This window comes from Mesoplodon bidens, assembly GCF_964165515.1.
Source record: "Mesoplodon bidens genome assembly, chromosome: 7".
Classification (NCBI taxonomy): Eukaryota; Metazoa; Chordata; class Mammalia; order Artiodactyla; family Ziphiidae; genus Mesoplodon; species Mesoplodon bidens.
Window position 1 is genome coordinate 69,243,175 of NC_138164.1, and position 27,960 is coordinate 69,271,134.

General features: G+C 37.0%; 1 protein-coding gene across 2 annotated transcripts; it reads left to right on the forward strand.

The window, feature by feature from the left end:
- PCF11 (PCF11 cleavage and polyadenylation factor subunit) lies at positions 1–27,526 on the forward strand. Of its 2 annotated transcripts, none has more exons than XM_081239128.1 (16): positions 1–504; positions 4,220–4,345; positions 6,280–6,468; positions 6,824–7,018; positions 8,206–9,323; positions 9,731–9,911; positions 10,020–10,503; positions 11,280–12,844; positions 14,940–15,039; positions 20,200–20,319; positions 20,806–20,911; positions 22,782–22,965; positions 23,713–23,868; positions 24,266–24,358; positions 24,923–24,958; positions 26,414–27,526. In XM_081239128.1, exons 1-16 carry the CDS (start codon positions 313–315, stop codon positions 26,627–26,629), a joined length of 5,061 nt encoding a protein of 1,686 aa, XP_081095254.1. In that variant the 5' UTR covers positions 1–312; the 3' UTR covers positions 26,630–27,526. The 2 variants fall into 2 exon arrangements, with proteins under 2 accessions (XP_081095254.1, XP_081095255.1); XM_081239129.1 differs by having other exon boundaries at positions 10,020–10,110.
- The last annotated feature ends 434 nt before the right edge of the window (positions 27,527–27,960 follow it).

Consider the following 27,960-nt stretch of genomic DNA (forward strand, 5'->3'; position numbering starts at 1 on the left):
CCCTAACTCATTTCGCACGACGCAGCGGTTGGAAGCACAGACATTTTCGGAGCTGGAGCCGCCGCCATTTTGTGTCTGTGGAGAAAGAAGATTCTGTGGCGGCTGGAAGTGGACGGAGATCACCCGTGAGACGGCGGCGTTTCATACCCGAGGTTCCCCCCGTGTCGTCCCCCAACCCCCCTCCGCGGTCAGCATGTGGTGAAGCCGGAGCCGCGAGACCCGGGGAGAGGAAGAGGAGTCGGAAGGGAGGCGGGGTATCGAAAGCGGCTTCAGCTTCAGCTGCGGCGGACCTCGGAGGGGGGCCGCGGCGCAATGTCAGAGCAGACGCCGGCCGAGGCCGGTACTGCGGGGGCCCGGGAGGACGCCTGTCGGGATTATCAGTCATCACTCGAAGACCTGACCTTCAATAGCAAACCGCACATCAATATGCTGACCATTCTAGCCGAGGAGAACCTGCCCTTCGCCAAGGAGATCGTCTCTCTCATCGAGGCCCAAACCGCCAAGGTTTTTATACACCCCGCAGCCTCCTATTCTTCTAATACTCCCTGATTTTAGTGTCAGCCTCATCCCAGGTCTCGCTTCTATCCAAACGGGGACGGTGTTCCTCCTCTCCAACCCTCCCCCTCCAACTCAGGCTCCGTCTCTGGCCCAGGCTTCGAGCGTGGGCCTCTCGGGGGGAGGGAGTGGGGAGGATAAAGGGTGGAGTCCCACTTCCGCTTACCAGCTCCCTATTTAGGCCACCGCATCGTGTATCCCGACGCACACGCTTTGAATAGAGCCCTTCGGGGAGGGGGAGAATTAAAGGCAGTTCGTGGTGTGGGGAAGTAAGAGTTAAAACTATTTGAACCTCCTGGGATGGTGGGGAGTGGTTCTCTCCCCGTCCCCCCATCCCCCGCCCCGAACTCTTTTGGGTAACTGTGCTCTGTGGGTTGGAAGGAGGTGAAGGGGGACCTGGGAGCGAGCTGTTGGGGGGTGGGAATAGGGCCTTGGCCCCGAGTGGAGCAGCCGCCTGTTAGGAACCCAACATGGCGCCTGAAAAGCACATGATGCGAAAGGGAAGAGAGGAGAATCCATTCCCTGCCAGCCAGGCAGCTGCTCACACCCGTCAGCCCCATTTTGGGGTGGGGGCGGCTAGATATAATTTGTATTCTCCTATCGGAGGGTCTCATTTGCCCCCAGATACGGGAAATTGGGGTTGAGGGTGGGGTTGGAGGGGGTGGGGAGGAGATCTTATCCAACCTGTAGGTGGAGAACTGGCCCACTGGGTAACAAGTACTTGTAGTTTTTTTTTGAAAAGTTCAGTTCCTCCTCCTCTTCCTTTTCTCTTTTTTTCCTCCCTTCCTTCCCTGAAAGTGAAGACGTGCTTTGCTTCACCCCTTGACAGCAGTGGTCCTCTGCCACCCTATATTTCCCTGTAGTCCTCCTCTTCTGTGGATTCATGTGGGAGCGATTTGTCATTTAAGTAAAGTTACTGTTAAACTTAGTTATCGTAATGAGTTTTAATAGCTTCCCAGTACTACATTTTAAGTTATTTTTGAAGCTTGTACTTATGGTTTAGCTTTTTTCTAGTTGTTAGTGATTGAAATGATCAGGATGAGCCTCCTTTTAGCAGAGTGAACCCCTTTTAAAAGGCCACTTTAACAACAACCACCAATATATTGTTTAGAGGCGCTTTCTGTCTAGTGTAAAACTGAGTGGTCTGACTTTAATAAATGGTTTTGAAATGTGTGACTGGTATTATAAAATTTGTGAATAAAACATATAAAATATGTATTTGTCTTTTTTATTTACCTTTGTGAGGTGTAGAATTTGTTTCCAAGACTTATTTTTATCTACGTGGTTGTGTGTTTTAAACAAAAGTCTTTAAGTGACTTGGGTTCATTCTTCTTTAGGTTCCTTCCACTCTTTGGGTAAATCTGTTCACAAGATACACGGTTTCAGGTGGTCCTTTCATACCTTAAAGAGGACAAAAAGTAAGGTTTTTTTTTTTTTCTCTTTAGGGCCCAACAAGTTTGTCATGCTCAGTCTGACAGCTAAAATACAAGTCCTTATTCACCTTTTCCTGTGAATGTCTGTGTGAAACAGCTATTGTTCTTTTTTTAAAGTATGAGATTTTAAAAGGAAGCATTCCTCATACTCAACATCCTTTTTATTGATACAACAAACATGTTGGACATGAAAACTTAGTTTTGCCTTGTTGAAGGCTTAACATTAAATGCCTTTTTTTAAAAAAAAACAAAAATGCACTTGCGTTTTTTAAAAAAATAACATTGATTTTTAAAAATTCTACCTAGTATTTTTGGGGTTACTAATATTCCACAGAGCCTAATATTTAGCAGCTCAGGTTGTCACTCAAAGAACCATTTTCTTGCTGGTTTTTAATGGATCCACAAGACTTTCAGAAGTGAAAACTAAATGCTGAATATAGTGACCACATTAAAATTTGTATTTGTGTGTGGCTACACAGAGTGGTGAAAATAGATGGACTATTTGCTGATGAAAGACAGCTGAAATTTTTTTGGCACACGTTTCCTGGTTATTTTTGTAAAGCCAGATTGAGGAAAAGATGTTAACAGTCACTTTGGGGAAATAATTTAATGGGGTTGGGGTTGAGGGTGAGGGGAGGGATTTTCTGTCATTTGGTAGCAAACTGGCTTGGTTTTGTGTTTCTGGAGGTGAATGTTTGTGTCCTTATCCTCTAGCGTTTGATCAGCATTACTAAACTTAAGGATTCACACTTACTTGACTCCTTCCATGAGGCAGTAGTAGCAAAAAAAATATTACATATAAGAATTCACTTGTACAATAAAGAGTTAGCCTACTGAACAGATTTTGGTTTTAAAGAGAGCCTGTTTGTCTTCATAAGTGCAACAATGACTAAAATGGTATAAAACATGACATGGTAAGATAAAGACACAGCAATAAAGCAGTTGACGTGTTGGTACTTAATAGTTTACCCACATGCAATAGCCTTGTGAAACCCTTTTATTAGTACTGTAAAAGAAAACTTTCATACAAAGTTATTCAAAGGTTTCCTTAGTCAACTTTGGTTGTTATCAGAAGCAAGAGCACTTCCACACACTTGTATGGGCAATTGGTTTTGTGAAATAATGGTGGCATTGTGTACTGCAGAACTGTGAGCTTACCCTGGCTACAGGTAGCTGTGGGTAAGTGTTGTTCAGGGTTAAGATTCCTATACACGTGGGAAGGGTAAATGGGGATAATTTTTGGTTTTGTTTTTAAATCGTGGGTACTCCTGTGGAGTGGGAGTTAACACTTAGTTTATGTGGTGTGTCTTAATGCTCCTCAACAAGTCTGTGAACCTGCTGATGCTTTCTGGAAACTTGCTGTGCCTTCTAAAAGCCAGTGATGGGTAGGCGTTACAGTTGAGCTGGGGCAACATTTCTTTGCTTTGGAAAGGGCCACCTGTATCGGCATCATCACACTGGCCGTGCACAAATTTAGAACTCCTGGTTTGTGCGTGTCAGAGGAAAAATATTTCGACGGAGAGTCTGTGCTGTGAAGAAAATCTTCAGGACAAATCCTGGTTTCCAGAGTCAAGTTCAACCTGATTTACATGACTCAGCGGCTGCTCCATCCAGTTTTCCTTGTATCAGTAACAACTTGCACTTTCCTGCATGTTCATGTGCAAGTTTAAAAGTTTTTTTGCCATTAACTTCATATGTGAAGTGTACTTAATTTCTTTTGTTCATTGGATTATAGAGAAGTAATCCTAATGATTTTACAAGTAACAAAAGGTTCATAGACCTTGACATATAAAATATGCCTATGGAAATTAGGGTTTCTGCCAGAAGTCTGAAAACTGTTTCATTGAGTCTAGGTACATCATAAGTTAATGTGGGTCACAAAGCTTACACTTGGATTACAGAAAATATCCTCCCCCTTTTTTTGTCACTTAAAACACAGTTTTGTTTTTTTAACTATACGAACCTGAAATTCTATTGAGTGTTAAATGAGGGTACTAGAGACTTTTTTCTTCCCAGTAATTCTGAGCTTATTTTGTATGCTCAACTAAAGATCATTGTAAGAGGTGAGACCTTGAACACTTAAATTTCATAGAGGTTAATATTGATTCAAAAGTATTTAATATCAACAAAATATTGAGGTCTGTATTGTACGTTAAACGCTCACTTTTAAAAGTAGTTCTTTGTTGACAATTCATTGTACTAAACTTTTCAGTTTCTTTTTATTACTTCAGGCTCCCTCCTCAGAGAAGCTTCCTGTTATGTACCTTATGGATTCTATCGTGAAAAATGTTGGAAGAGAGTATCTCACTGCCTTTACTAAAAATCTAGTTGCAACATTTATTTGTGTGTTTGAAAAGGTATATATACATTTAGAAACATTTGAATTTTTAAAACATGTTCCTGATTAAATAAATACTTGCCTTTGTGTTGGGTTTTCTTGGGTGGTGAAATGTTTTATTCTTTTGGGCATTTAACATGCTAAAGTTAGTGTTTCGTATTTAAAGTGGGTTCTAGGTGTTTTACATTATCCACTCAAAAATAGATGTGTTTGCTTTTAGAAGTTCATTTTTTTGATTGACTTTGTTCACTTGAAGATCTGTTTCATCACTAGAATACAGGCAAGATCTGAAGCTATCGAGAGTACTTCAAATTTCATTGTTTAGGTTTCTGGTGTTAGGATATTGACTTTCTGTCTTAAAAAAAAAAGAAAAAGCATAATCCTAGTGTGTGTCAACCTGTGATGGATGCCTGGAACTTGTGGTTTTTTTTTTTTTTTTTCTGGAAATGTTTCCTCTTGTTAACTTTGTTCAAGTATATTTTATGTGAATGTTCTAGGTATGTGTGAATGGTGGATCAGTGAATTGCTTTAGGTTATTTTGGAAATACTTCCCCCCACCTCTGGCCCCTCTTAGTGTTTAGAAGAAAGGCTTGTTAGTTTCTATACCTAGAGATTGTAAATTCCTTTCATAACATTGTATCTGGTAGTTTGGTTAATACAGTATTATGTTGAGGAAGACAAAGGATTTGCTGAAGTAATTCTCTTTCCTGTCAGGCTTCATCTTTCACACTGAGAAAAGGGGCATTTATAAGATATTTGGGTTTAAAGATTGTTTCCTAACAAAAAATTGGTGGTTCTTATATTTTAGTAGATGCACCTGTTGTGTCTCGAGAAATCTTAACAGTTGTCAGGCTTGGAGAATTGGGATTATTTTGAGAGAACTCACTATCAGATTTTACTTGTTTGTTAGAAAATGTGTAGTGGCTACTTGAGTAATTTTTTTCCCTTTAAGTTCTTAGAGAAAATAAATACTGCTAAGTAAGTATATGCAGAAGATATTTGGAAAGCTGTATTTCAAACTATTATGGAGCTTGTTAATAGTGTACTGTAGACTTTTGCTAAATACTGCTTACCTGAGACTCTAAGGAGAAGTCAACTTTGCATTAGAAATTGGGGCACTAAACCAATTTCTTGGTTTCGGTTTCAGTTTCAGTGTGTTCAAATTCATTTGGGTGTTTGGTAGAAAATGTTTACTGACTTAACTGGGCCTTAACACTGAAGGTGATGAAAATGACCTTGTTTGTAGTAAATGTTATCTAAAGACTCTAATATAGTCAAGGCTTTATTATTCTAAAGTTAGAACTCTAGCTCAGTTTTCCCAAGTGCTAGGTTTCTCTGATGGCTAATTTAAAAAGTATTATTGTTGTTACTATGCCAGTCACAAGCATGAGCAGATAAGATATAAAACTAAAGCTCATCAGTAGGTAAGATTTTGTGAATTTCAATTATTCAGGTGCCTTCCACACCACAAATAGCTTATTCATAGGTACCAGCCATATTGTATTGCAGGAGATTAGTTAGATAGATTTGTTTTACTTTAACTTTGTACTAAATGTAAATAACTTAAAAAATTTAAGTCATCAGATAAACTATTTTCTAGTTTTATATTTTTGTCCAGAGTGAAAGTAACAGTAGGAATACTGTGTCAAGCCCTAATATTTGGGAACATTTTGTACTTCTAAAAATTCAGACTTGTCTAATTGTTTGCTTTCATGAAGGCTAGGTGATAATGACTTAAATTTTTCTAATTTTTTTTGACAGAAATTTCTTTTATTAACTTTACATCTGCAAACAAATGTACTTTTAATAAATGTTTACTGTTGTATATATTTTCAAATTAGTAGTATGTGTGCTATATGTGAAGTAGAACAGAGATTTAATGTAGCCTTATGCTTAATATATAAAACATCCTATAGTAACTTAACAAGCCATAGAATTGTTCTGTTGTTCTAGGTGGATGAAAATACTAGAAAAAGTTTATTTAAATTACGTTCCACCTGGGATGAAATATTCCCTTTGAAGAAACTTTATGCCCTGGATGTCAGAGTCAATTCGTTAGATCCTGCTTGGCCTATTAAACCTCTGCCCCCCAATGTGAATACATCTAGCATCCATGTGAATCCTAAATTTTTAAATAAATCGGTAAGTTTTAACATGAATGGTATATAACTAATATTTTTAACTGTCAAATTTTGACTTCTCTAAAATTTCTTGCCAGATAAAAGTAACAAGAATACCCTGTGCTGAATCACTTTAATTAAAAAAAAAAAATTTCCACCTTCAGGTGCACAGTACATTTTAAAGTAAATGTTCTCCTTGTTTAGGTTTTACATATTTATTTTGGTTTTTAAATTCCTGAAAATTTTCTGTGTGCTTTTAAACATGATTGGCCATTTAAGATTATGGATAGGGTTTATTAAGAGAGAAGCTGATAATTTTTAGGTCCCTTTTTAGCTGTGATTTTTTTTTTTTGTAAACAAATTATTTTTTCTTATAGCCCGAAGAGTCTTCAACACCTGGCACAGTGGTCAGTTCCCCTAGCATCTCCACTCCTCCAATTGTTCCGGATATACAAAAGAATCTTACCCAAGAGCAACTAATAAGGCAGCAGTTACTGGCAAAACAAAAGCAGTTGTTAGAACTTCAGCAGAAAAAGCTGGAGCTTGAGCTAGAGCAAGCTAAGGCACAACTGGTAAGTAGAGGAGATTTGGCATTTTGAGTATTTTTAAACCTGTTTTCTGATGGATATGGAATTATTTTGTATTTGAATTGTATTAACATGTTACTTTTATTAATTGTGTAACTTTTCCACTTTTATTTATTTTGCAAATTGTGGTGTGTTTATTAGACCAAATTTGTATATCCTTATTGTAAAAGTCACTTTAATATAAACTGCACTATTTTCTTTCAAATACTTTTTATTAGATTGCTGTCTTATAAGATCGCCCCTTAGTTTTGTTAAAAATTATATCATGTGGGGGCTTCCCTGGTGGTGCAGTGGTTGAGAGTCCACCTGCCGATGCAGGGGACACGGGTTCGTGGCCTGGTCCGGGAAGATCCCACGTGCCACGGAGCGGCTGGGCCCGTGAGCCGTGGCCGCTGAGCCTGCGCGTCCGGAGCCTGTGCTCCGCAGCAGGAGAGGCCACAACAGTGAGAGGCCCGCGTACCGCAAAAAAAAAAAAAAATTATGTGGACGTAGTGTCAATTCCAAGATGGTAGGTGTGTTGTGGCGGATGTTTTTGCCTAGTCTTTAATATTTTATGAGCTTATATTTCATGAGCAGAAATCCTTAGCAGTTTCCTTAGAAGGCTACAAAAAAAAAAAGCCATCACAAAATTAAGGAGGCCAGGAAGATTATGTATTTCTGTGCATGAATAACCTTATATTCAGCTATTTTACTTAATTACTTAGCACTTGACCTTATTTGAGAGTGAGGGAGTACAGGAAGGCAGAATTTTATAAGTGCATTATCAGTGCCACTTTGAGAGGAACTAAATTTTATGACTTAGAATTTACCCGGAAAGACTTGGATGCTTGTGCAGCTGGAGTGCAGTGATTTATTTAGTAGTTTCTTAATATCAGTGTGGCCCAGAATTCTGAATAATTAGGAAGAGGGAGGATTTTTTTTTTCATTCTACCTAGAAGTTATAAAACCCCAAAGTAGAGGATTAGTAAGAAATAACAGGCCACATAAATATTGTATATGACCTTTTTCCTTTCATTTTAATCTCCACTTAAATACTAGAAGTATACACTATAAATACGGAATTGAATAAATGGATTTATTGAATAAAGCATTATATTCCTTAGTTTTCAGTTTCTTGACAAATAATCTGAATGTTTTACAGTTGTAACATGAATGTTTGTCTTGTATTTCAGGCAGTTTCTCTTAGTGTTCAGCAGGAGACATCCAACTTAGGTCCTGGAACTGCACAATCCAAATTACATGTTTCACAAATTCCCCCTATGGCAGTTAAAGCTCCCCATCAGGTTCCTGTGCAACCTGAGAAAAGTCGTCCAGGTCCATCCTTACAAATTCAGGATATGAAAGGAACTAACCGGGATCCCCGTCTTAATAGGTTGAGTCAACATTCTTCTCATGGAAAAGATCAGAGTCACAGGAAGGAATTCCTAATGAACACATTGAACCAGTCTGATATTAAGACAAGTAAAACTGTACCCTCTGAAAAACTAAATTCATCCAAGCAAGAAAAAAGTAAATCAGGTGAAAAAATAACCAAGAAAGAACTTGACCAATTAGATTCTAAATCCAAGTCTAAATCTAAATCACCATCACCTTTGAAAAACAAATTATCCCACACAAAAGACTTGAAAAGTCAAGAATCTGAAAGTGCAAGGGTGTCTGATATGAGCAAGAGAGATCCAAGATTAAAAAAACATCTTCAGGATAAGACTGATAGCAAAGATGATGATCTAAAAGAGAAGAGAAAAACTGCAGAAAAAAAGGATAAAGATGAGCACATGAAATCATCTGAACACAGACCGGTGGGAAGTAGAAATAAAATCATAAATGGCATTGTACAAAAACAGGATACAATAACGGAAGAATCGGAAAAACAGGGGACAAAACCAGGGAGATCGAGTAGTAGAAAGCGATCAAGATCACGATCACCCAAGTCTCGGTCACCGATTATACATTCTCCCAAGAGAAGAGATAGGCGGTCACCCAAACGAAGGCAAAGGAGTATGTCTCCAACCTCAACACCCAAAGCTGGGAAGATTCGCCAGTCAGGAGTTAAGCAGTCACATATGGAAGAGTTTACACCACCTTCCAGGGAAGAAAGAAATGCAAAGAGAAGTACTAAACAGGATGTTCGAGATCCAAGGCGAATAAAAAAGACTGAAGAGGAACGACCACAAGAAACTGTAAATCAGCATTCCACCAAATCAGGCACTGAACCAAAGGAAAATGTAGAAAATTGGCAAAGTTCCAAGTCTACCAAAAGATGGAAATCTGGTTGGGAAGAAAATAAAAGGTAGGTTGTTAACCTTTTTAATTGAGTAGAATAATGTGTACATTTAAAAATACAGTGTTGATTTAAAAATTAGATAATGTTTATTGGGTGCTATAATTAGTACTTTTTCCCCTGTTTAATTCTTAAAACCCTGTGGGTTAAGTACCGTTATTATTGCTGTTTTACGTATAAGGACACTGAAGTTTAGAAAGGTTAACTAATGTGCCTAAGGTGGCACATCCAGGACATGCAAGAATCAGAATTCATATCTGATTTTCCTGACTTCAAATCTTGTGCTCTTAATCTTTAAATTAACTTTTATGGTTACATATATTCATTTTAGCCAGATCCTATTAAGGATCTTTAAATATGGTCCTGAGTATTTAAAAATTTTTTATGAAGTAACATAATTGCTTTTATGGTTTCAGTTTACAACAGGGTGATGAACATAGTAAAGCTCCTCATCTAAGGCATAGGGAGAGCTGGTCAAGCACTAAAGGAATCTTGTCACCTCGAGCTCCAAAACAGCAGCATCGATTAAGCGTAGATGCCAATCTTCAGATTCCTAAAGAGTTAACTCTTGCAAGCAAAAGAGAATTACTTCAAAAGGTAGCTACTGTGCTCCCATGTAGTCATTATTCTCCTTTTGTCTGTAAGTTTTTTTGTAAGTACTTTTTATATTTAAAATATTGATTTCCTTTTATCACCCCTGTGCAGACGAGTGAACGTTTAGCATCTGGTGAAATTACACAGGATGAGTTCCTTATTGTTGTGCATCAAATTCGACAGCTATTTCAGTATCAAGAAGGTAAACATAGATGCAATGTACGGGATAGTCCTACAGAAGAAAATAAAGGTGGATTAAAAAAGAAACCTCTCTTAACTGATGCTGAATTAACCTACTATGAACATAAAGCAAAACTGAAAAGGACACAGGTTCAGCATTCATTTCCAAGACTTGATCTCTTAGATCCTGATATTTTTGACTACCCTTTGACTGATGCCTTGTTGTCTGGAATAGAATGTGAGCCATCCAAAAGTAAACATGCAAGTAGGAATAGTGGAGCACAGTTTGACAGAAAAGAACAATTTAGTGAAAGAGCAAGACGTCTTTCTCCTATATCTGGGAGTCGTACTTATGCTGAGAATCTTTCACCCCATGAGGGCCGGAGAAGACATGACGAGCAAGTCTCTGCTAAAGGTAGAAAAAGTTAAATCAGATTATGCCTATTGAATCACACAGCAGTGAAGGGAAAATGAACAAGCTAAGTGGGGATGGATTTTTGTGACTGTTCAGACTTCTGTTTTGTCGTTGTTTGTTTCGGTTTTTCCCTCAAAGGGAAGGGAAGGGAGCTGATATTTATAAGGCCAACCGTGTGTTAGGTACTTTACTAGGTTCTTTATATATGTAATCTGAACTAATCCTCACAGTGACCTAATGAAATATATATTATCCCCATTTTACAGATAGGAAACAAGACCAGAGAGGTTAAATTGCTCTCAAAGTCAAATAATTAGTAAATTGACTGAATGGGTATTTTTTTTTACCCAGGTGTATCTGACTCTAGAGGGCATTCTCTTACCTGCTGCTTGTTGCTTTTTCCCTCCCCTCTCATAAAGTGAGATAGTTATGGATGTTTTTGAATAAACGTTTACAAGAATATATGAGGGTAGTGCGCTATGCCGATCGGGTGTCCGCACTAAGTTCGGCATCAATATGGTGACCTCCCGGGAGCGGGGGACCACCAGGTTGTCTAAGGAGGGGTGAACCGGCCCAGGTCGGAAACGGAGCAGGTCAAAACTCCCGTGCTGATCAGTAGTGGGATCGCGCCTGTGAATAGCCACTGCACTCCAGCCTGAGCAACATAGCGAGACCCCGTCTCTAAAAAAAAAAAAAGAATATATGAGGAAGATTTTAGGATAATTTGATATAAATTATCAGATTCAGGGAAAATAAATTTTTTTTCTTTTTAAAAGGTGTACGAGAAGAGCAGAGATCACCATTCAATGATCGTTTTCCAATTAAGCGACCTAGATATGAAGATTCAGATAAACCATTTGTAGATAGCCCAGCATCAAGATTCGCCGGCCTTGATACAAATCAGCGACTTACGGCTTTAGCTGAAGATAGACCATTATACGATGGACCTAGTAGGCCATCAGTAGCGAGAGATGGCCCAACCAAGATGATTTTTGAAGGACCTAATAAGTTAAGCCCTAGAATTGATGGACCTCCTACACCAGGTTCTCTTCGGTTTGATGGGTCACCGGGACAAATGGGGGGAGGTGGCCCTTTGAGATTTGAAGGACCACAAGGCCAGTTAGGAGGTGGGTGTCCTTTGAGATTTGAAGGTCCTCCAGGACCAGTAGGGACACCTCTGCGGTTTGAGGGGCCGATTGGTCAAGCAGGAGGAGGTGGTTTTCGATTTGAAGGTTCCCCGGGTCTGAGGTTTGAGGGATCTGCAGGTGGTTTGCGATTTGAAGGACCAGGGGCCCAGCCTGTGGGTAGTCTCAGGTTTGAGGGACACCGGGGTCAACCTGTGGGTGGTCTGAGGTTTGAGGGACCTCATGGTCAGCCTGTGGGTGCACTTAGATTTGATAATCCCCGAGGTCAGCCTGTAGGTGGACTTAGATTTGAGGGAGGTCATGGTCCATCAGGGGCTGCAATTAGGTTTGATGGACCTCATGGTCAGCCATCAGGTGGGATCAGATTTGAGGGCCCATTGCTACAGCAGGGAGTTGGGATGAGATTTGAGGGCCCCCATGGTCAGTCAGTAGCTGGTATGAGATTTGAAGGACAACATAATCAACTTGGTGGGAACCTTAGGTTTGAGGGTCCACATGGTCAGCCAGGGGTTGGGATCAGGTTTGAAGGACATTTAGTCCAACAAGGAGGTGGAATGAAGTTTGAGGGTCCTTCTGTACCAGGAGGCGGCCTGAGAATCGAAGGACCTCTGGGTCAAGGTGGTCCAAGATTTGAAGGTTGTCATGCTTTAAGGTTTGATGGGCAGCCAGGTCAGCCATCACTCTTGCCAAGATTTGATGGATTACATGGTCAGCCAGGTCCTAGATTTGAAAGAACTGGTCAGCCAGGCCCACAGAGATTTGATGGACCACCTGGACAGCAGGTTCAAGCACGATTTGATGGTGTACCTCAAAGATTTGATGGTCCACAACACCAGCAAGCATCAAGGTTTGATATTCCTCTTGGTCTTCAAGGCACACGATTTGACAATCATCCTTCACAAAGGCTTGAATCGGTATCTTTCAATCAGACTGGCCCATATAATGATCCACCTGGCAATGCTTTTAATGCCCCATCCCAAGGACTGCAGTTCCAAAGACATGAACAAATATTTGATTCACCTCAAGGACCAAATTTTAATGGACCACATGGCCCTGGAAACCAGAGTTTCTCGAATCCCCTTAACAGAGCTTCTGGGCACTATTTTGATGAGAAGAATCTTCAGAGCTCTCAGTTTGGAAACTTTGGCAATTTACCTGCTCCAATAACAGTAGGAAATATTCAGGCATCTCAGCAGGTAAGTCTGTTACAGTTATTCTAAAAGTATATTGTATGCAGATATGAACCATTTTTAATGTTTCTAGTGTTTGAGGAAGGTTTTAAGGATATAGTTTATAGGTTGGAAAGGATTTTTTAAAATTTAATTTTTTTAGTAAGTTTTTTTTGGGGGGTGCAGTTTTTAATGTACTTCAAAGCCCCACCTGCTGGGCTTCCCTGGTGGCGCAGTGGTTGAGAGTCCACCTGCCGATGCAGGGGACACGGGTTCATGCCCCGGTCCGGGAAGATCCCGCATGCCGCGGAGCCGTTGGGCCTGTGAGCCATGGCCGCTGAGCCTGCGCGTCCGGAGCCTGTGCTCCGCAATGGGAGAGGCCAGCGTACCGCAAAAAAAAAAAACAAAAACAAAAAAACCCACCTGCTAGGAAAGTGAGATGAGTCTTCTGGGGCTGAAATTTGCAGTTTAAATCCAAAATTGATCTTAGTTCTTCCAGGATCTAGAGAACCCTCTCAATCTCAATCCTCCGCCCCCCGCCCCCCGCCAACAAATCTTTTCTTTTTTAATAGACTTTACTTTTTAGAGTAGTTTAGGCTCACAGCAAAATTGAGCTATGAGGTATAGGGATTTCCCATATACCCCTTGCCTTCACATATGCATAGCCTCCTCATTATGTTTTTTTGTTTTGTGGGTTTTTTTGTTTTGTTTTTGGCTTCAAAGGTATTAAAGTATAATACAGTTGTGTGTGTTTCATAGACCTCTGCTACATTGTACAACTTTTGAGCCTTGATGAGCTTTATAGTAACCATAGAGCTGATTTTATAGACTGTTCTTTGATTAAGAACTTCCTTAGCCTGAGTTAACAAACAAGAAAATCAAATTGCCCATGCTTTTACAGTCTGTAATTCTTTTTCTTCCTCTCTTCCTACTTTTCACCACCTTTCCATCATTCCAGTCAACTGCAGTTGTTTGATGTTTACTTGTTCTGCATACATTTAAAAATGCTTATTGAAATAGTGTTAAAGCAATATGCTTATAATTTGTGGTTAATTCAGTTGATATTAATGACTACTTTTGCTTGCCTGCTGAAATTCTCCTGGGCTAAATTTACTTTTTTCCGGGTAGTGACACTTTCTTACTAGGACAAATTTATTTTATGCCAGTAACATTGCATGGAAGAAAGTGTAAAACAAGAAGAAAGGTTTTAAAAGCATGTTAGAAGCATTATGGATAGAAAGCAGCCTTCTGTCCATATCCAGTGGTTTGGGAAAACAATTGGCCTCCTTAGTTAGACTTATACTCTATTGTATGTTTTTAAGAGAAATGATACTCTTAATTGACAAGATACTCTAGAATGGGACTTGAGTTAGTCTTGTTCCTACATTATAAAGAACTGATGGGGTTTTTATTACGCATACATACCACTGAAGGTTCACACAGGATACTGAGCAAGGCTTATAAATGGACATTTGTTTATATAGTAGCAATATGTAGAAGTCCTACCTCATTCTTGACTACAAATACAATAATTGTATGCCTGTACAGTACTTGTTTCATGACTTTTATTTTTTAACATTCCTTTAAAATCTTTTACAGTCTACTTTGTAACTCAGTTTGATGGCTCACAGAATGATCATAAAGGAGTTCAGATTGTTAATTAAAGCAGGCTTTTGACATCTGTGTAAAGGAGTTAGGTCACGAGTTCTGGCCTCAGCTTTGCTGTTTACTGGCCATTATGATTGTGTATAGGTCACATCGCTGGATGTCAGATTTCTATTTGTAAAATAAGAGAAAACACTGGCAAGGTAAAGTGATTTGTGTAAGGTCACACAGCTAGTTTTTGGCTACCTTATGTTTGCATGGTATCTTAAACTTTTCAAAGAACCTTCACATCCATTATCAATTTCTTATAATTCTGTGAAAAATATAAGGGGAGGTCTTATTGTTGCTTTTTATAGAAAGCCTAGAAGTGAAGTGACCTAGTCAGGTTACACTTGTAAATTTTTATTATCATAAACAGGCCTCATGATATCTGTGAATATATTAACGTAATTTGAATGTTAAAGTTTTACTTAAAAATATAGAAAAGATGTTCTTAAAACCAAGATTTCTCTTAAAGGTTCTGACTGGTGTTGCTCAGCCAGTAGCATTTGGCCAAGGACAACAATTTTTGCCAGTTCATCCACAAAATCCTGGAGCATTTGTTCAGAATCCTTCAGGTATGTAATTTCTGAACTTTGTGTTTTTCAAAAGACAATTATTGTTTGATTGAGTAGCTACCTTGTCAGTTTTAGAAAATGACAATTTTGAGAGGGCATATGCAATTTAGAGAAATTTAATCTGACTGGAATGTTTTGTTTTCTTTATGAGTTTGTTTACATTGTTGATGTATATTCACACTAATCCCCTTTACAACTAGAGATGGTTAGCCAGGGCTTGTAGACCACAAAAAAGAGGGAAGGAGACCTAGTAGGTGGAAGCTAGAGGGTAGGGTAGGAATGTGACATTTGTATTTAGGTAAAATGAAGTAAATGACAAACCTCAGAAATATCAATTACTTGATACCTTGAATTTTTGTTTTGTGTGTGTGTGATGATCCAATAAACATTAAGTGAATACTGCAGACATCACATTATAAGCTGATTCATTCATATGTCTTTATGGGCACTCAAGTAATAATTGTACACAACATGTTAAAAGGATTTCCTAGCTAGATGCCCATGATAAGCATCTATGGGGTGAGGCTTAACAATATTGTTATGGATACAATAACAATAGTAGATACGGGGGCTTTAAAAATAAGTTTTAAGGAATTCCCTTGTGATCCAGTGGTTAGGACTGCATGCTTTCACTGCTGAAGGGCCCGGGTCCAATCCCTGGTTGGGGAACTAAGATCCCTCAAGCCGTGCGGTGCAGGCAAAAAAAAAAAAAAAAAAAAAAAAAAGTTTTAGTTTTAATATGTGAAAAATGAGAAGTATATAAATTAAAATTACTGTAAAGTCAATATATTGAGAGCTAACTCAACCAAATTGTAGTGGTACTTGCTTTATTTCTGAATCATTAAAACAGCCATCTTCAGAAACATGCTGTAGCATGGCTCTATTAAGTTTACAAATTTGGAGAGTTTTCCAAAAGTTCTGAGGTAACTAGGGAAGTCCTAGCCAAGCTCTAGTTTATACAGTAAGTATTAAACTGTATCACCCCAGGAAGCTCACTCAATTAATTTGAAAACGTTTTATTTTTAATTGCTAGATTGACAATTAGGATTAGTATTCTTATTTTTTGTTTTCACTATAATGAAAAGGGAAGGAAAGTACTGAATATTTGGGGTCTAAAGTCAGAAGACCAGGGTTAGAATCTCCACTCTGCTACTTTACAGGTAGGTGGAGTATAAGCAAATATCCTTTCTGGGGTTCAGTTTTTTCCTCTGCAGATAGCATATGATAAAAGTCAGGATTTGCCAGGAAATTTTTTTTTTCCAGATTATCAAATGAGATAGTATATGCAAAAGTACCATGTAACTTGTGAAGTGCTATATTGGTGTATTTCCATTTAGAACTCAGTTTTTCTTGTAGAGTAGAGGATTTGTTGTATTGGAGTTGGTAGCTTGAGATAGCGTGCAGCAACTGCAAATTTTGCTCTTTTTTGTATGAGATAATATACAAAACCTGCATGTTTTCTTTTGCTTTTATAACCTTGAGGTGCTTATGTATACAAGGCATAGCAATGTCACAGAGGAAATCACATCTTATTTCCTGGGTTGGAGGTTATTGAATGAGATGTTAGATATGCCTTCCTTCTTCAAGTTTTACTTAAAGAGATATGAAAAGTATTTGGTGTTCAATATTTGGCTTCTGTAAGGTTTTTTCTCAAAACTTAAAGTAAAAACACTCTTTTCCTAGTAGTGAATATACTCATGTTCATTTATTCATCCAAACAAATAGTGATCACTTGCTATATTCTAGGCATTGTGCTAGGATGACTTTAATAAGGTTTATCCTTCTAAGGGCTTTACAGTGTAGCAGGATCTATGGACTTTTTTTTTTTTCCTCTAAATAGTTGTTCAGACTTCCCTAGTGGTCCAGTGGTTAAGACTATGGGCTCCCAATGCAGGGGGCCCGGCTTCGATCTCTGGTCAGGGAAGTAGATCCTGCATGCCTCATCTAAGAGCTGGCACAGCCAAATAAATAAAAAAATAATAATAAATATTAAACAGCTGTTCACTTGGTTGATAAGCTAGACACCATCATTGGGTACTTGATTATGAAATTCCAAACCTGTTCTGAGAATCACCTCTTATTCCTGTTTCTAAATACACAGAAAATCAAATAAAACCTGAAAGTGTCTCAAGCTTTTTTTTGTTTCATGCAGCTCAGAGTATTGTTTTATTTATTTATTTTTTAAATCTTTATTGGAGTATAATTACTTTGCAATGATGTGTTAGTTTCTGCTGTACAACAAAGTCAGCTATATGTATGTGTATATCCCCATATCCCCTCCCTCTTGAGCCTCCCTCCTACCCTCCCTATCTCACCCCTCTAGATCTTCACAACACATGAAGCTGATCTCCCTGTGCTATGCAGCAGCTTCCCACTAGCCAGCCATTTTACATTTGGTAGTGTATATATGTCACTGCTACTCTCTCACTTTGTCCCAGCTTCCCCTTCCCACCCTGTGTCTTCAAGTCCATTCTCTATGTCTGTGTCTTCATTCCTGCCCTGCCACTAGGTTCATCAATACTGTTTTTTCAGATTCCATCTATGTGCGTTAGCATATGGTATTTATTTTTCTCTTTCTGACTTACTTCACTCTGTATGACAGGCTCTAAGTCCATCCGTCTCGTTACAAATAACTAAATTTTGTTCCTTTTTATGGCTGAGTAATATTCCATTGTATGTATGTGCCACATCTTCTTTACCCATTCATCTGTCGATGGACATTTAGGTTACTTTCATATCCTGGCTATTGTAAATAGTGCTGCAATGAACATTGTGGTACATGTCTCTCTTTGAATTATGGTTTTCTCAGGGTATGTGCCCAGTAGTGGGATTGCTGGGTCATATGGTAGTTCTATTTTTAGTTTTTTAAGGAACCTCCATACTGTTCTTCATAGTGGCTGTATCAATTTACATTCCCAACAACAGTGCAACAACAGTGCCTCCAACATTTATTGTTTGTAGATTTTTTTGGTGATGGCTGTTCTGACCAGTGTGAGGTGATACCTCATTGTGATTTTGATTTGCGCTTCTCTAATGATTAGTGATGTTGAGCATCTTTTCATGTGTTTGTTGGCAGTCTGTATGTCTTCTTCGGAGAAATGTCTATTTAGGTCTTCCACCCATTTTTGGATTGGGTTGTTTGTTTTTTGATACTGAGCTGCATGAGCTGCTTCTGTATTTTGGAGATTAATCCTTTGTCAGTTGCTTTGTTTGCAGATACTTTGTCCCATTCTGAGGGTTGTCTTTTCATCTTGTTTATGGTTTCCTTTGCTGTACAAAAGCTTTTAAGTTTCATTAGGTCCCATTTGTTTATTTTTGTTTTTATTTCCATTACTTTAGGAGGCTTTTTTTTTCATTTTTTTCTTCTGTGTGGTTTTTTAAATTATATCAGTTATAGGTGTACAATACAGTGATTCACAATTTTTAAAGCTTTTGCTCCGTTTATAGTTACTATAAAATATTGACTCTATTCCCTGTGTTATACAGTATATCATTGAGTTTATTTTATACCTAATAGTTTGTATCTCTTAATCCCTTACCCCCTATATTTATATTGCTCCTACCTTCTTCCCTCTTCCCACTGGTAACCACTAGTATGTTTTTGTTCTTTGTGTGTCTACCTCTTTTTTGTAATATTCCCTAGTTTGTTGTATTTTTTAGATCCCACGTCTAAGTGATATCGTACAGTATTTGTCTTTGTCTTATTTCACTTTGACTGTTTTTCTTTAAACAAATACTATATATACTGCCAAACACCTCAGTGCTTTACAAATATTAATTCATTTAATCCTCATAACAACCTTAGGTAGGAACAATTATTATTGCCCTTTTACAGGTAAAGAGAACAGACACAGACAAGTAACTTGATCATGTCACACAACTAGAAAGTGGAATTTCTAGTTAGAATCCCAGGAGTCTGGTTCCATAGTTCATCCTCTTTTTTTTTTTTTTTTTTTTTCCATAGTTCATGCTCTTGATCACTAAACTTGGCTGCTGGAAGACATGTGATTAGCTAGTTACCTTTCTTAGACATATAAATAGCTAATTCTAGTGAAAGGTAAATGTTAAACTGTTGTGTGAAGTGGCTGTTATAATTGATCGTTGGGGTTGATTTATTCATTCATGTAGTCAGACATTTCATTTCAACAGACATTAATTAGACTATTGTATACAAGGCACTGTGCTAAGTATAAAGAGTATGCAATGGTTAAGGGCAGAAGATCATGTATTGTATTGTGGATGCAAATTGAATTTCTGCCATTAAGAGGAATTTTTAGTGATTCAGAACTTTTTTCTAGAGGTGTGATAAATAAGATGCATAGTAATGACATACAAATATATTAAAATACTGTTTTTATAGTTGAGTTAAAGAATTGTAATTTTTAAATTAGTGCTTAGGAAAATATGGAATTGGATTGATTCCTCACCAGTGAGCTTAAGGAAAAGATTGTTATCCTTGTTTCATTTATTCAGATTTTTGAAGCTTTAGTAAGCCTGACACCTTTTCAGCAATAGCCTGAACTGCTTTGCAAGGGCAGTAATTGAGCAAGGGTCAGCGGGGCAGGTATATTCTGAGCCACATGGCTCATCTCCCTGCATTAGTTCCCCTGGGTAGTTATGGGAAGGTGGGGGAGCTGGGGGGCTGGGCAGGAGTACTTCCATTTAGGTTCTGGGTATTTTTTTCCCCTAGAAATCTGTGCTAAGAGATGTTAGCCTACTTCATCTATGCAAAATGACCTTTCCCAATACGGTTAGGTGAAGAATAGAGAATTGGAAGGGTGAAAAGTTGGACCTAGAGGTGTGGTGCTGCATTGCATAGAAGGGAGCACGAAGCTCTCTGCCCTCAGTATTCTGCTTTTCTTTGGCATGGATTTAATTGGGCAACAGTGGGTAATACTGGTTTTTTAAGGTAACACGTATGTCTGTATAAAGTATTAGTGGGTTTCGGTATTCTTCTTAGAATATATTTTTAAGAGGTCATGATTTGCTGACATAAATGCAAAGTTCACTTTTGGGGAGCTTTTGGTAATTACACTGATCTTAACAAGATTTCACTAAGTTTAATGTTGATAGGATATCTTGAAGAAAACTTTAAAAATCCTTACTATAATTTGCATCTTTAAGTTCTACTTTTATTTTAAGAGTGTTATTTTTTTAAAGGTGTCCTTCCTAAGGCATATCCTGATAATCATCTCAGTCAGGTGGATGTAAATGAATTGTTTTCAAAACTGCTAAAAACAGGAATTCTCAAATTGTCCCAGCCTGATTCAGCTACAACACGTAAGTATGGTTCTGTAATTCATCTACACAAAGCTTTATTAAGTTATAAAGATGTATGATATGATACAATGATGTGTTCTATGATAAAATTTCTTACAGTGATTGAATTCTTAGGTATACTTATAAAACTGGTTTATAATGAAATAAAAATTTTCTTACAAGGAACTGTTACCTTTATAGTGGACATTGTTTCAGTTAACTAACATTCCTGCAAACACCATGTGCAGACTTTTTCTAGTTATTCTGTATTATTTTAGCTTATAAAAAATAATTAGAATGTTGATGAATTTCATGAAGATTGACTTTTAAGAGACCAGACCTAATATCACTTATCAAAATAAAGAATTGTCTTAGGTTCCTTGGCCAGTAAACCTAAGATCAGGAGGACTGAATAGGCAAGATGGGGCTATACACTATAGTGTTCCCCTATAAAGAGTACATGGAAACTGGTTTTGAGATATTTGTTGTGTTTCTTTTCAATTGAAGAAGTAAATGAAGTTGCTGCTCAGCCCCCTGCTGAGGAGGAAGAAGATCAAAATGAAGATCAAGACGTTCCAGATCTTACCAATTTTACAATTGAAGAATTGAAACAGTATGTAATCTAATTTTCTAAGGTAGAATGGACGGTGACTCTAATAACAGTGGATATTATCACTAGTGCTATTCGTCTTACCCCTCTCACTTTTTAAAATTTAGGAAGCCTGTTTTCCCTTTTTTAATGTGGTAAGATATACATAACATAAACTTAAGGAAGCCTGTTATCTTCTTTTCAAATATGTTTGCTGCACAAGTATTTAGGCCAGAAGTCTACCCCCAGATTTCTATTTTTTATTATCTCTGTTTAGTATAGCAAGTACAGGGAGTTTAAGGATTAGGTATTAGTAATCACTCATGTTTTCCTTTTTATCTCTATTTTCTCTTAATCATCACTGTTTTTTCTGTATTGATATTCTCATGCTTTTGAAGTTAAGAAAATGAGGTTTTTGTAGTCTAGTATTTAAAAAATTAAAAATTTTTTCATTTTATAGAAAATACAAATGAATAAAATGAAGAAAATAAAATTACCTACAATTTCCACTTTACTGATAACCAGTGTTAACATTTGGTGCATATATTTTCATAAATATTTATTGCCTATATTATATAAAAAACATTTACAGTTGCTTTATGGATACATTATATTGTTATGAGTACTTTTAAAAATAAAAGAACAGCTAATGGGTTTCATCTTTTTTTTTAATTGAAGCATAATTTATTTACAATGTGTTAGTTTCAGGTGTACAGCAAAGTGATTGTTTTATATATATAATATATATATAAATATATACTTTTTCAGATTCTTTTATTATAAAACATTGAGTGTAGTCCCCTGTGCTATACAGGTTTCACCCTTTTAAAGGCAATGTTTTTCAAAGTGATACTTTTCACATAGTTAAAACTTTATAATGAAAGTCTTACAGTAAAGGCTTATAGTAAAAGATGGCATGCCTTTTTCCTAATACTACTTTTTACCTGAAGGCAACCATTTCTTACCTCTTTTATCTATGGTTCTTGGCATTTACTTCTTTATTTCTTAAAAGATACATAGTTTTCTGATTTATTACATTTCTTGATTTATCCCATTTAGACAATTTATTGACTTCCTGAAAGTGAAGATTTAGGTAGCTCTTCTACAGTCCTCCCAACTCTCCTCCATATAGTTATAAAGCCATTTCTCATTAAATTTTTATTCAGTATTAATATTATGACTCTAAATATTTTGTTTTCTGGTATACAAATTACTATGTACTGTGCTTTGCTTTATTCTACTACTTTAAAAAAATTTCTGGAGTTAATAACTGCCCTGTTTGTTCACTTAGTTATTCTGCATACCTATTTCTTTCCGGATAGGGAGCCCAGAATTTAAAAAAACTGATTATTGCTGACTTCAGTTTCCCACTAGTCTTCTACTTTTTCTTTTTAGTTACCCATACTATTATTATTTCTTCTGTACCTCTTTCACTATTCTTTACATCAGGGTGGGACAGTTGAGTTATTTAAAACCGCGAAGATCTGGAGAGGTGAAATTTAATTGTTCTGCCATATCCACCCTGATATTGACATTACTCTAAGAACAGGCCAACTATTGCCTTATTAGTTAGCAGATGATCATTCCATTATTAGCTAGAAGGAAATAAGTAACTGGGCTAGGCCTATTGATAAGAGGGTAGACAGCATGTTCCAAAATTAACCAAAGTTAAGGTAAAGAGAGTCACTGACACATTACTAGAGAATATTATTGACCTTTGGATATTAATTCTTTTAGCCAGCTGTTGGCTGAAACATTATTTTGTCACATAATAATGGCTTAACCATTATCAAAATATGGAAAACTGAAGTACTTATAACTGCCTTTTTATTTAAGGCCATTAAGTCAGCCACAGTATCAAAACTAAAGATTATTTCTGTATTTTTCAAAACAGACGTTATGATAGTGTTATAAATCGACTGTATACTGGTATTCAGTGTTACTCTTGTGGAATGAGGTTCACAACATCACAGACAGATGTATATGCAGATCACTTGGACTGGCATTATCGACAAAATAGAACTGAAAAAGATGTAAGCAGAAAGGTCACTCATAGACGTTGGTACTACAGTTTAACAGTAAGTAATTCATGTGCCTCTGAACTGTCTTTTAGCCTTTAAATTATATCATTCAAAAGTATATTAGTTTAAGTAATTGCTGAGCAGTAGCTAGTGAATTTTTTGAATAAAATGTGACCCTTAGAATATAAAAGGTTTTTTTAATTAAAAAAAATTTGAAGAGTATGTATTTGTTTTTTGTTGAAATTAAGAGTAGAACACAGGTTTCTTCTAGTTCTAAAATTCCAAGGTTCTGTGACTGGTTTTTTTGGGTAAAAAATTGTGCTTGGGGCTTCCCTGGTGGCGCAGTGGTTGAGAGTCCGCCTGCTGGTGCAGGGGATGCGGGTTCATGCCCCGGTCTGGGAAGATCCCACATGCCGCGGAGCGGCTGGGCCTGTGAGCCATGGCCGCTGGGCCTGTGTGTCCGGAGCCTGTGCTCCGCAACGGGAGGGGCCACAGCAGTGAGAGGCCTGCGTACCGCAAAAAAAAAAAAAAAGAAAAATTGTGCATGAAATTAATCTTATTTACATTAGTAGTTGTAATTCTATAGTTAAAGGAATGTTAACGTTAAGATCTTAATTGTTCATTAGTTGCTTTATGTTGTCTATTAGTTATGGGGCTCAAAGAGATAGTGTAATTCTAAATAATCAATATTAAAGCATATTGTAGAAGAAAGTACTCTTACGTTTAAATGGCATTGTATTGAAGGTGTTCAGTAAGAGTCTAGAAACAAATGAATATACTCTTTTTAAATTAACTCTTGTTAAGGACTGGATAGAATTTGAGGAAATAGCTGATCTGGAAGAACGTGCAAAGAGCCAGTTTTTTGAAAAGGTGCACGAAGAAGTTGTGCTCAAAACTCAGGAGGCTGCTAAAGAAAAGGAGTTCCAAAGTGTACCTGCTGGACCAGCAGGAGCAGTTGAGGTAAAAGAACAATGTTCAATTTTCTACCTCTCATCATGCCTTTCACTTCCTTTAAGTAAATAATCATAAATATAACTTTATTTACATCCCTCTTTTAATGATTTTGAGACTTCTTGTAAGCTTTACTCTTAAATGTTATTCTTGTTATCTGGCTTCGGGTTTCATAACCGCTGTAGTTACTACATATTTATCTGTGACCAGGAGCTGTGTAATGTTAACTATTTTTGCATGGAAGAATGCGAAATCCTTAGATCTTACTTTGTATTATATATTTGAACATTGTTTAAATTTTCAGTAAATTCTTTTCTCCACTTAACAAAATGTTTCTGTATTTTTACTTAATGGCATTAAGTGTGTTCTCTTATGTAAACTTCATTTTTATATGGTTCTATTTTAGAGTTGTGAAATTTGTCAAGAACAATTTGAACAGTACTGGGATGAAGAAGAGGAGGAGTGGCATTTAAAAAATGCTATTAGAGTAGATGGAAAGGTAATTTTCAGCTCTTTATGAAGTACTTTAAAAGGAAGTATTAAGATTTTTTAAAAAATTTTTATAGGGGTAGCTCACTACTTTGAAAGAAAAGTGTTAATTGTATTTTTATTTTGGTTTTTAATAGAAGTGGTATTTCTAAGGTATTGAACTTTAGAGAGAGTGTGTGAGTTGGAAGGCATTTTAGCAATCATCTGGTCCTGTACTCATTTTATAAAAAAGGTTGCGTAACTAGTTAATGATAAATCCAGGACTAGATCTTCTGAGTCTAGTTAGTCTTCTTTCTGCCTAACCACACTATTTTGATTCTGAATTTATATTTCATCATCAAAACTGTTTCTGTCTTAACATACCATGTTATCTACTTAAATATATAAAGGAAGTTTTAAGGGAAATCAGGATGAAAATTTTGTTTTTATCTGTTTTTGTGACCAAATGATTTTCGTTGCCTTTCCAAAGATAGTTTATCTCTGGTTTAAATTTAAAAAGAAAATCATACCAGAATAGTCCATTAGAAATGAATATGCATGTGAATACTTACTTACTTTTTTGTTTTTGCTTCAGATTTATCATCCGTCATGTTATGAAGATTATCAAAATGTAAGTTCTTTTTGGTTACTGTATGTTCTTTACATTGATAAATTTTATTTTCAGTTATTTTTTGCATCTGGGCAACATTTTAATTTTAATCTTGATGTGTTGAGCTGTCTTACTTTTGATGTAATATTTAGGTTGTTCACTAAATATTGGTGCTAGATTGATAGGATCTGATTTAAATTTTGAAATTTTTGTATCATTCCTTGCATGCACTTCATTTGAATCTTGATGATGTCTTCTACTAGAGTACTAGACCTAGAGAATGAGAAGGTTCATGATGGGAATAATTTTCTAAAAGTTATGGGTAGCATTTACTGCTTACTCCACTCGGCCATATAATATAGGAATAATTTTTAAATTATCATACATGAAATACAAAAAAAAAAAAATCAGTCTCTTGACCTTGGAAATTCAAATTTTCATATTTGTAGAGTGACCATTTTTTTTTAAACCAAACAGTGGAACATCTTAACTTTCAAATAATATTTGTTTCACAAGTTCAAGGGGCAGTTTGGAAGATATACTTAGGTCATCAAAAGACTAGAGTTTGTAGGATGTTTTGATGGTTTTGAGGGATTTTAAAAAAATCCTTAGGGTAGGGCTTCCCTGGTGGCGCAGTGGTTGAGAGTCCGCCTGCCGATGCAGGGGACACGGGTTCGTGCCCCAGTCCGGGAAGATCCCACATGCCGTGAAGCGGCTGGGCCCGTGAGCCATGGCCGCTGAGCCTGCACATCTGGAGCCTGTGCTCCACAACGGGCGAGGTCACAACAGTGAGAGGCCTGCGTACCGGGAAAGAAAAAAAAAAAAGTCCTTAGGGTATTTGAAATCAGGAGCAACAAATCCCAGGATATATGTAGGGGGTTATATTGGGATTAAAATATAGAAACGTGTCTAATCATTGATCAGCTTCTTTTGTCATTATATTTGTTACTGCTTTTCTTACCATAGCTCATTGCTAACTAAGCACATATCAAATGCTCAATATAGATTTTATTTATTTATTTATTTATATTTATGTTATTTAGTTGGTTGTGCTAGGTCTTAGTTGCAGCAGGCGGTCTCCTTCATTGCAGCATGTGTGCTCCTTCATTATGGCATGTGTGCTCCTTCATTGAACCAGCAGGCTCCTTAGTTGCGGCTTGCTGGCTCCTTAGTTGTGGCATGCAGACTCTTAGTTGTGGCATGCGTGTGGGATCTAGTTCCCTGACCAGGGATTGAACCCGGGTCCCCTGCATTGGGAGTGTGGAGTCTTAACCACTGCGCCACCAGGGAAGTCCCTCAATATACATTTTATTAATTGGCTGCCTTTATGGCATGTTTTGTGGGAAAGCAGGGTTTTCAGTTGTGTTTGGTATATATTTGTTCATTTGCCCATACAAGGGTCTTATAAAATTAAATGTCATTTAATGTGATATTTGTGAACTTTAATCAGTACTTAAAGGGTTTTTCGTTTTGTAGACATCTTCATTTGATTGTACACCATCTCCCAGCAAGACACCAGTTGAAAATCCCTTGAACATTATGTTGAACATTGTCAAAAACGAATTGCAGGAACCCTGTGAAAGTCCCAAAGTTAAGGAAGAACGGATTGATACTCCACCAGCTTGTACAGAGGAAAGCATAGCAACAGCCACTGAAATTAAAACAGAAAATGACACAGTCGAGTCAGTTTAAGTAAAATGAGAAAGGTATGTTTTCCTTTTTTAAATAAAAAAAATAATAAAAGCTGCTGTTGAAATCTAGAAGGTGAATTTTTTATGTATATATAGACATATCTATATAAATTGTCTAGCTGAGGCAGGGCCTTCAGCTATCATTTGGTTAATAAATACATTTTAGTATTTGCATTTCCTACTGCCTGCACAGTTTCAGGTGCTTGTTGTGTGAAAGTTCTGTAGATGTGTGCAAATTTAACAAAATGAAATTGTATGTGTAAAAATGTATGATTTTCACTTGTGAAACTGTAAATTATAAATAAAAAATATTTTTGCTATCCATGGAGTGTAATATTTATGCACACCATCAAATAAAGACAGTGTTTCTGTACTTTTTATTGGGTGAAAATGGAATTAAACAGCAATTTCAACATAAGATTTTTTTTTCCAGGAGCTTCCCATGATTAAAGAAGCAAAGTCTGAGTTAGTTTTATCCTTCAAAAGGGGGTTGTGAGAGCACTGCAGGACTTTTCTCAAATTGAAAAGCCAGATTTGAAAAAATTTTTTAAATGAAATAGGACATATTTGCATATATATATATCTCCAGCTATAGAGAACCATCCAGATGTCCATTTTTGAAAAGTATCTAATGAAGCAACTTTTATTCTTGAACTTGGACACTGATGCCATCAAATGATTAACAAATATATTTAAGTACTAAAGGTGATTTTTTTTTTAATGACATTTTTCAAATTTGTCAAATAACTTAAAGCAGATGAACATATTTCTATTTTAAGTTACAGGGGGATCTGTAAGAATGTTAATTTGAAACATGGTTAACATTTTTTCCTTTGTTTTGACTGAATTAGATGGATGCCATGAGATGTTAATATTCATACATGTAATAAATAGAATGATGAAGAAACTCCAGTTTGTATCTCTTTTATTTCTTAAGTGCCTTTAGAAAGTGACTTCTTTTTCCTGTCTTTCATCACTCTGTTCTTGAAAACATGAATGAGGCACCTGCTGTGAGCCAGGCACTCTGAGATGCAAGATTAATCTTTCTGCCATCTGTTGGAGGAGATAGGCATGTAAAACAATGAAATGTGTTGAACACTTACTATATGGTAGGCATTGGCAAACTCTTTACATATATTTCCTCTGTTACTTACAAATAATTCTAAATGGTAGATGGTATCCCCAGTTTACAGATGAAATTGAATCATTCACTTATAAAATTGTAGAACAAGAATGAGAACCTGGCTTTGCTTCATTTCATTCCATAATATTTCTGCAATTTACAAAAATACCCTAAGATAATAGGCACACCAAACTACCTGGAGGTTGGTT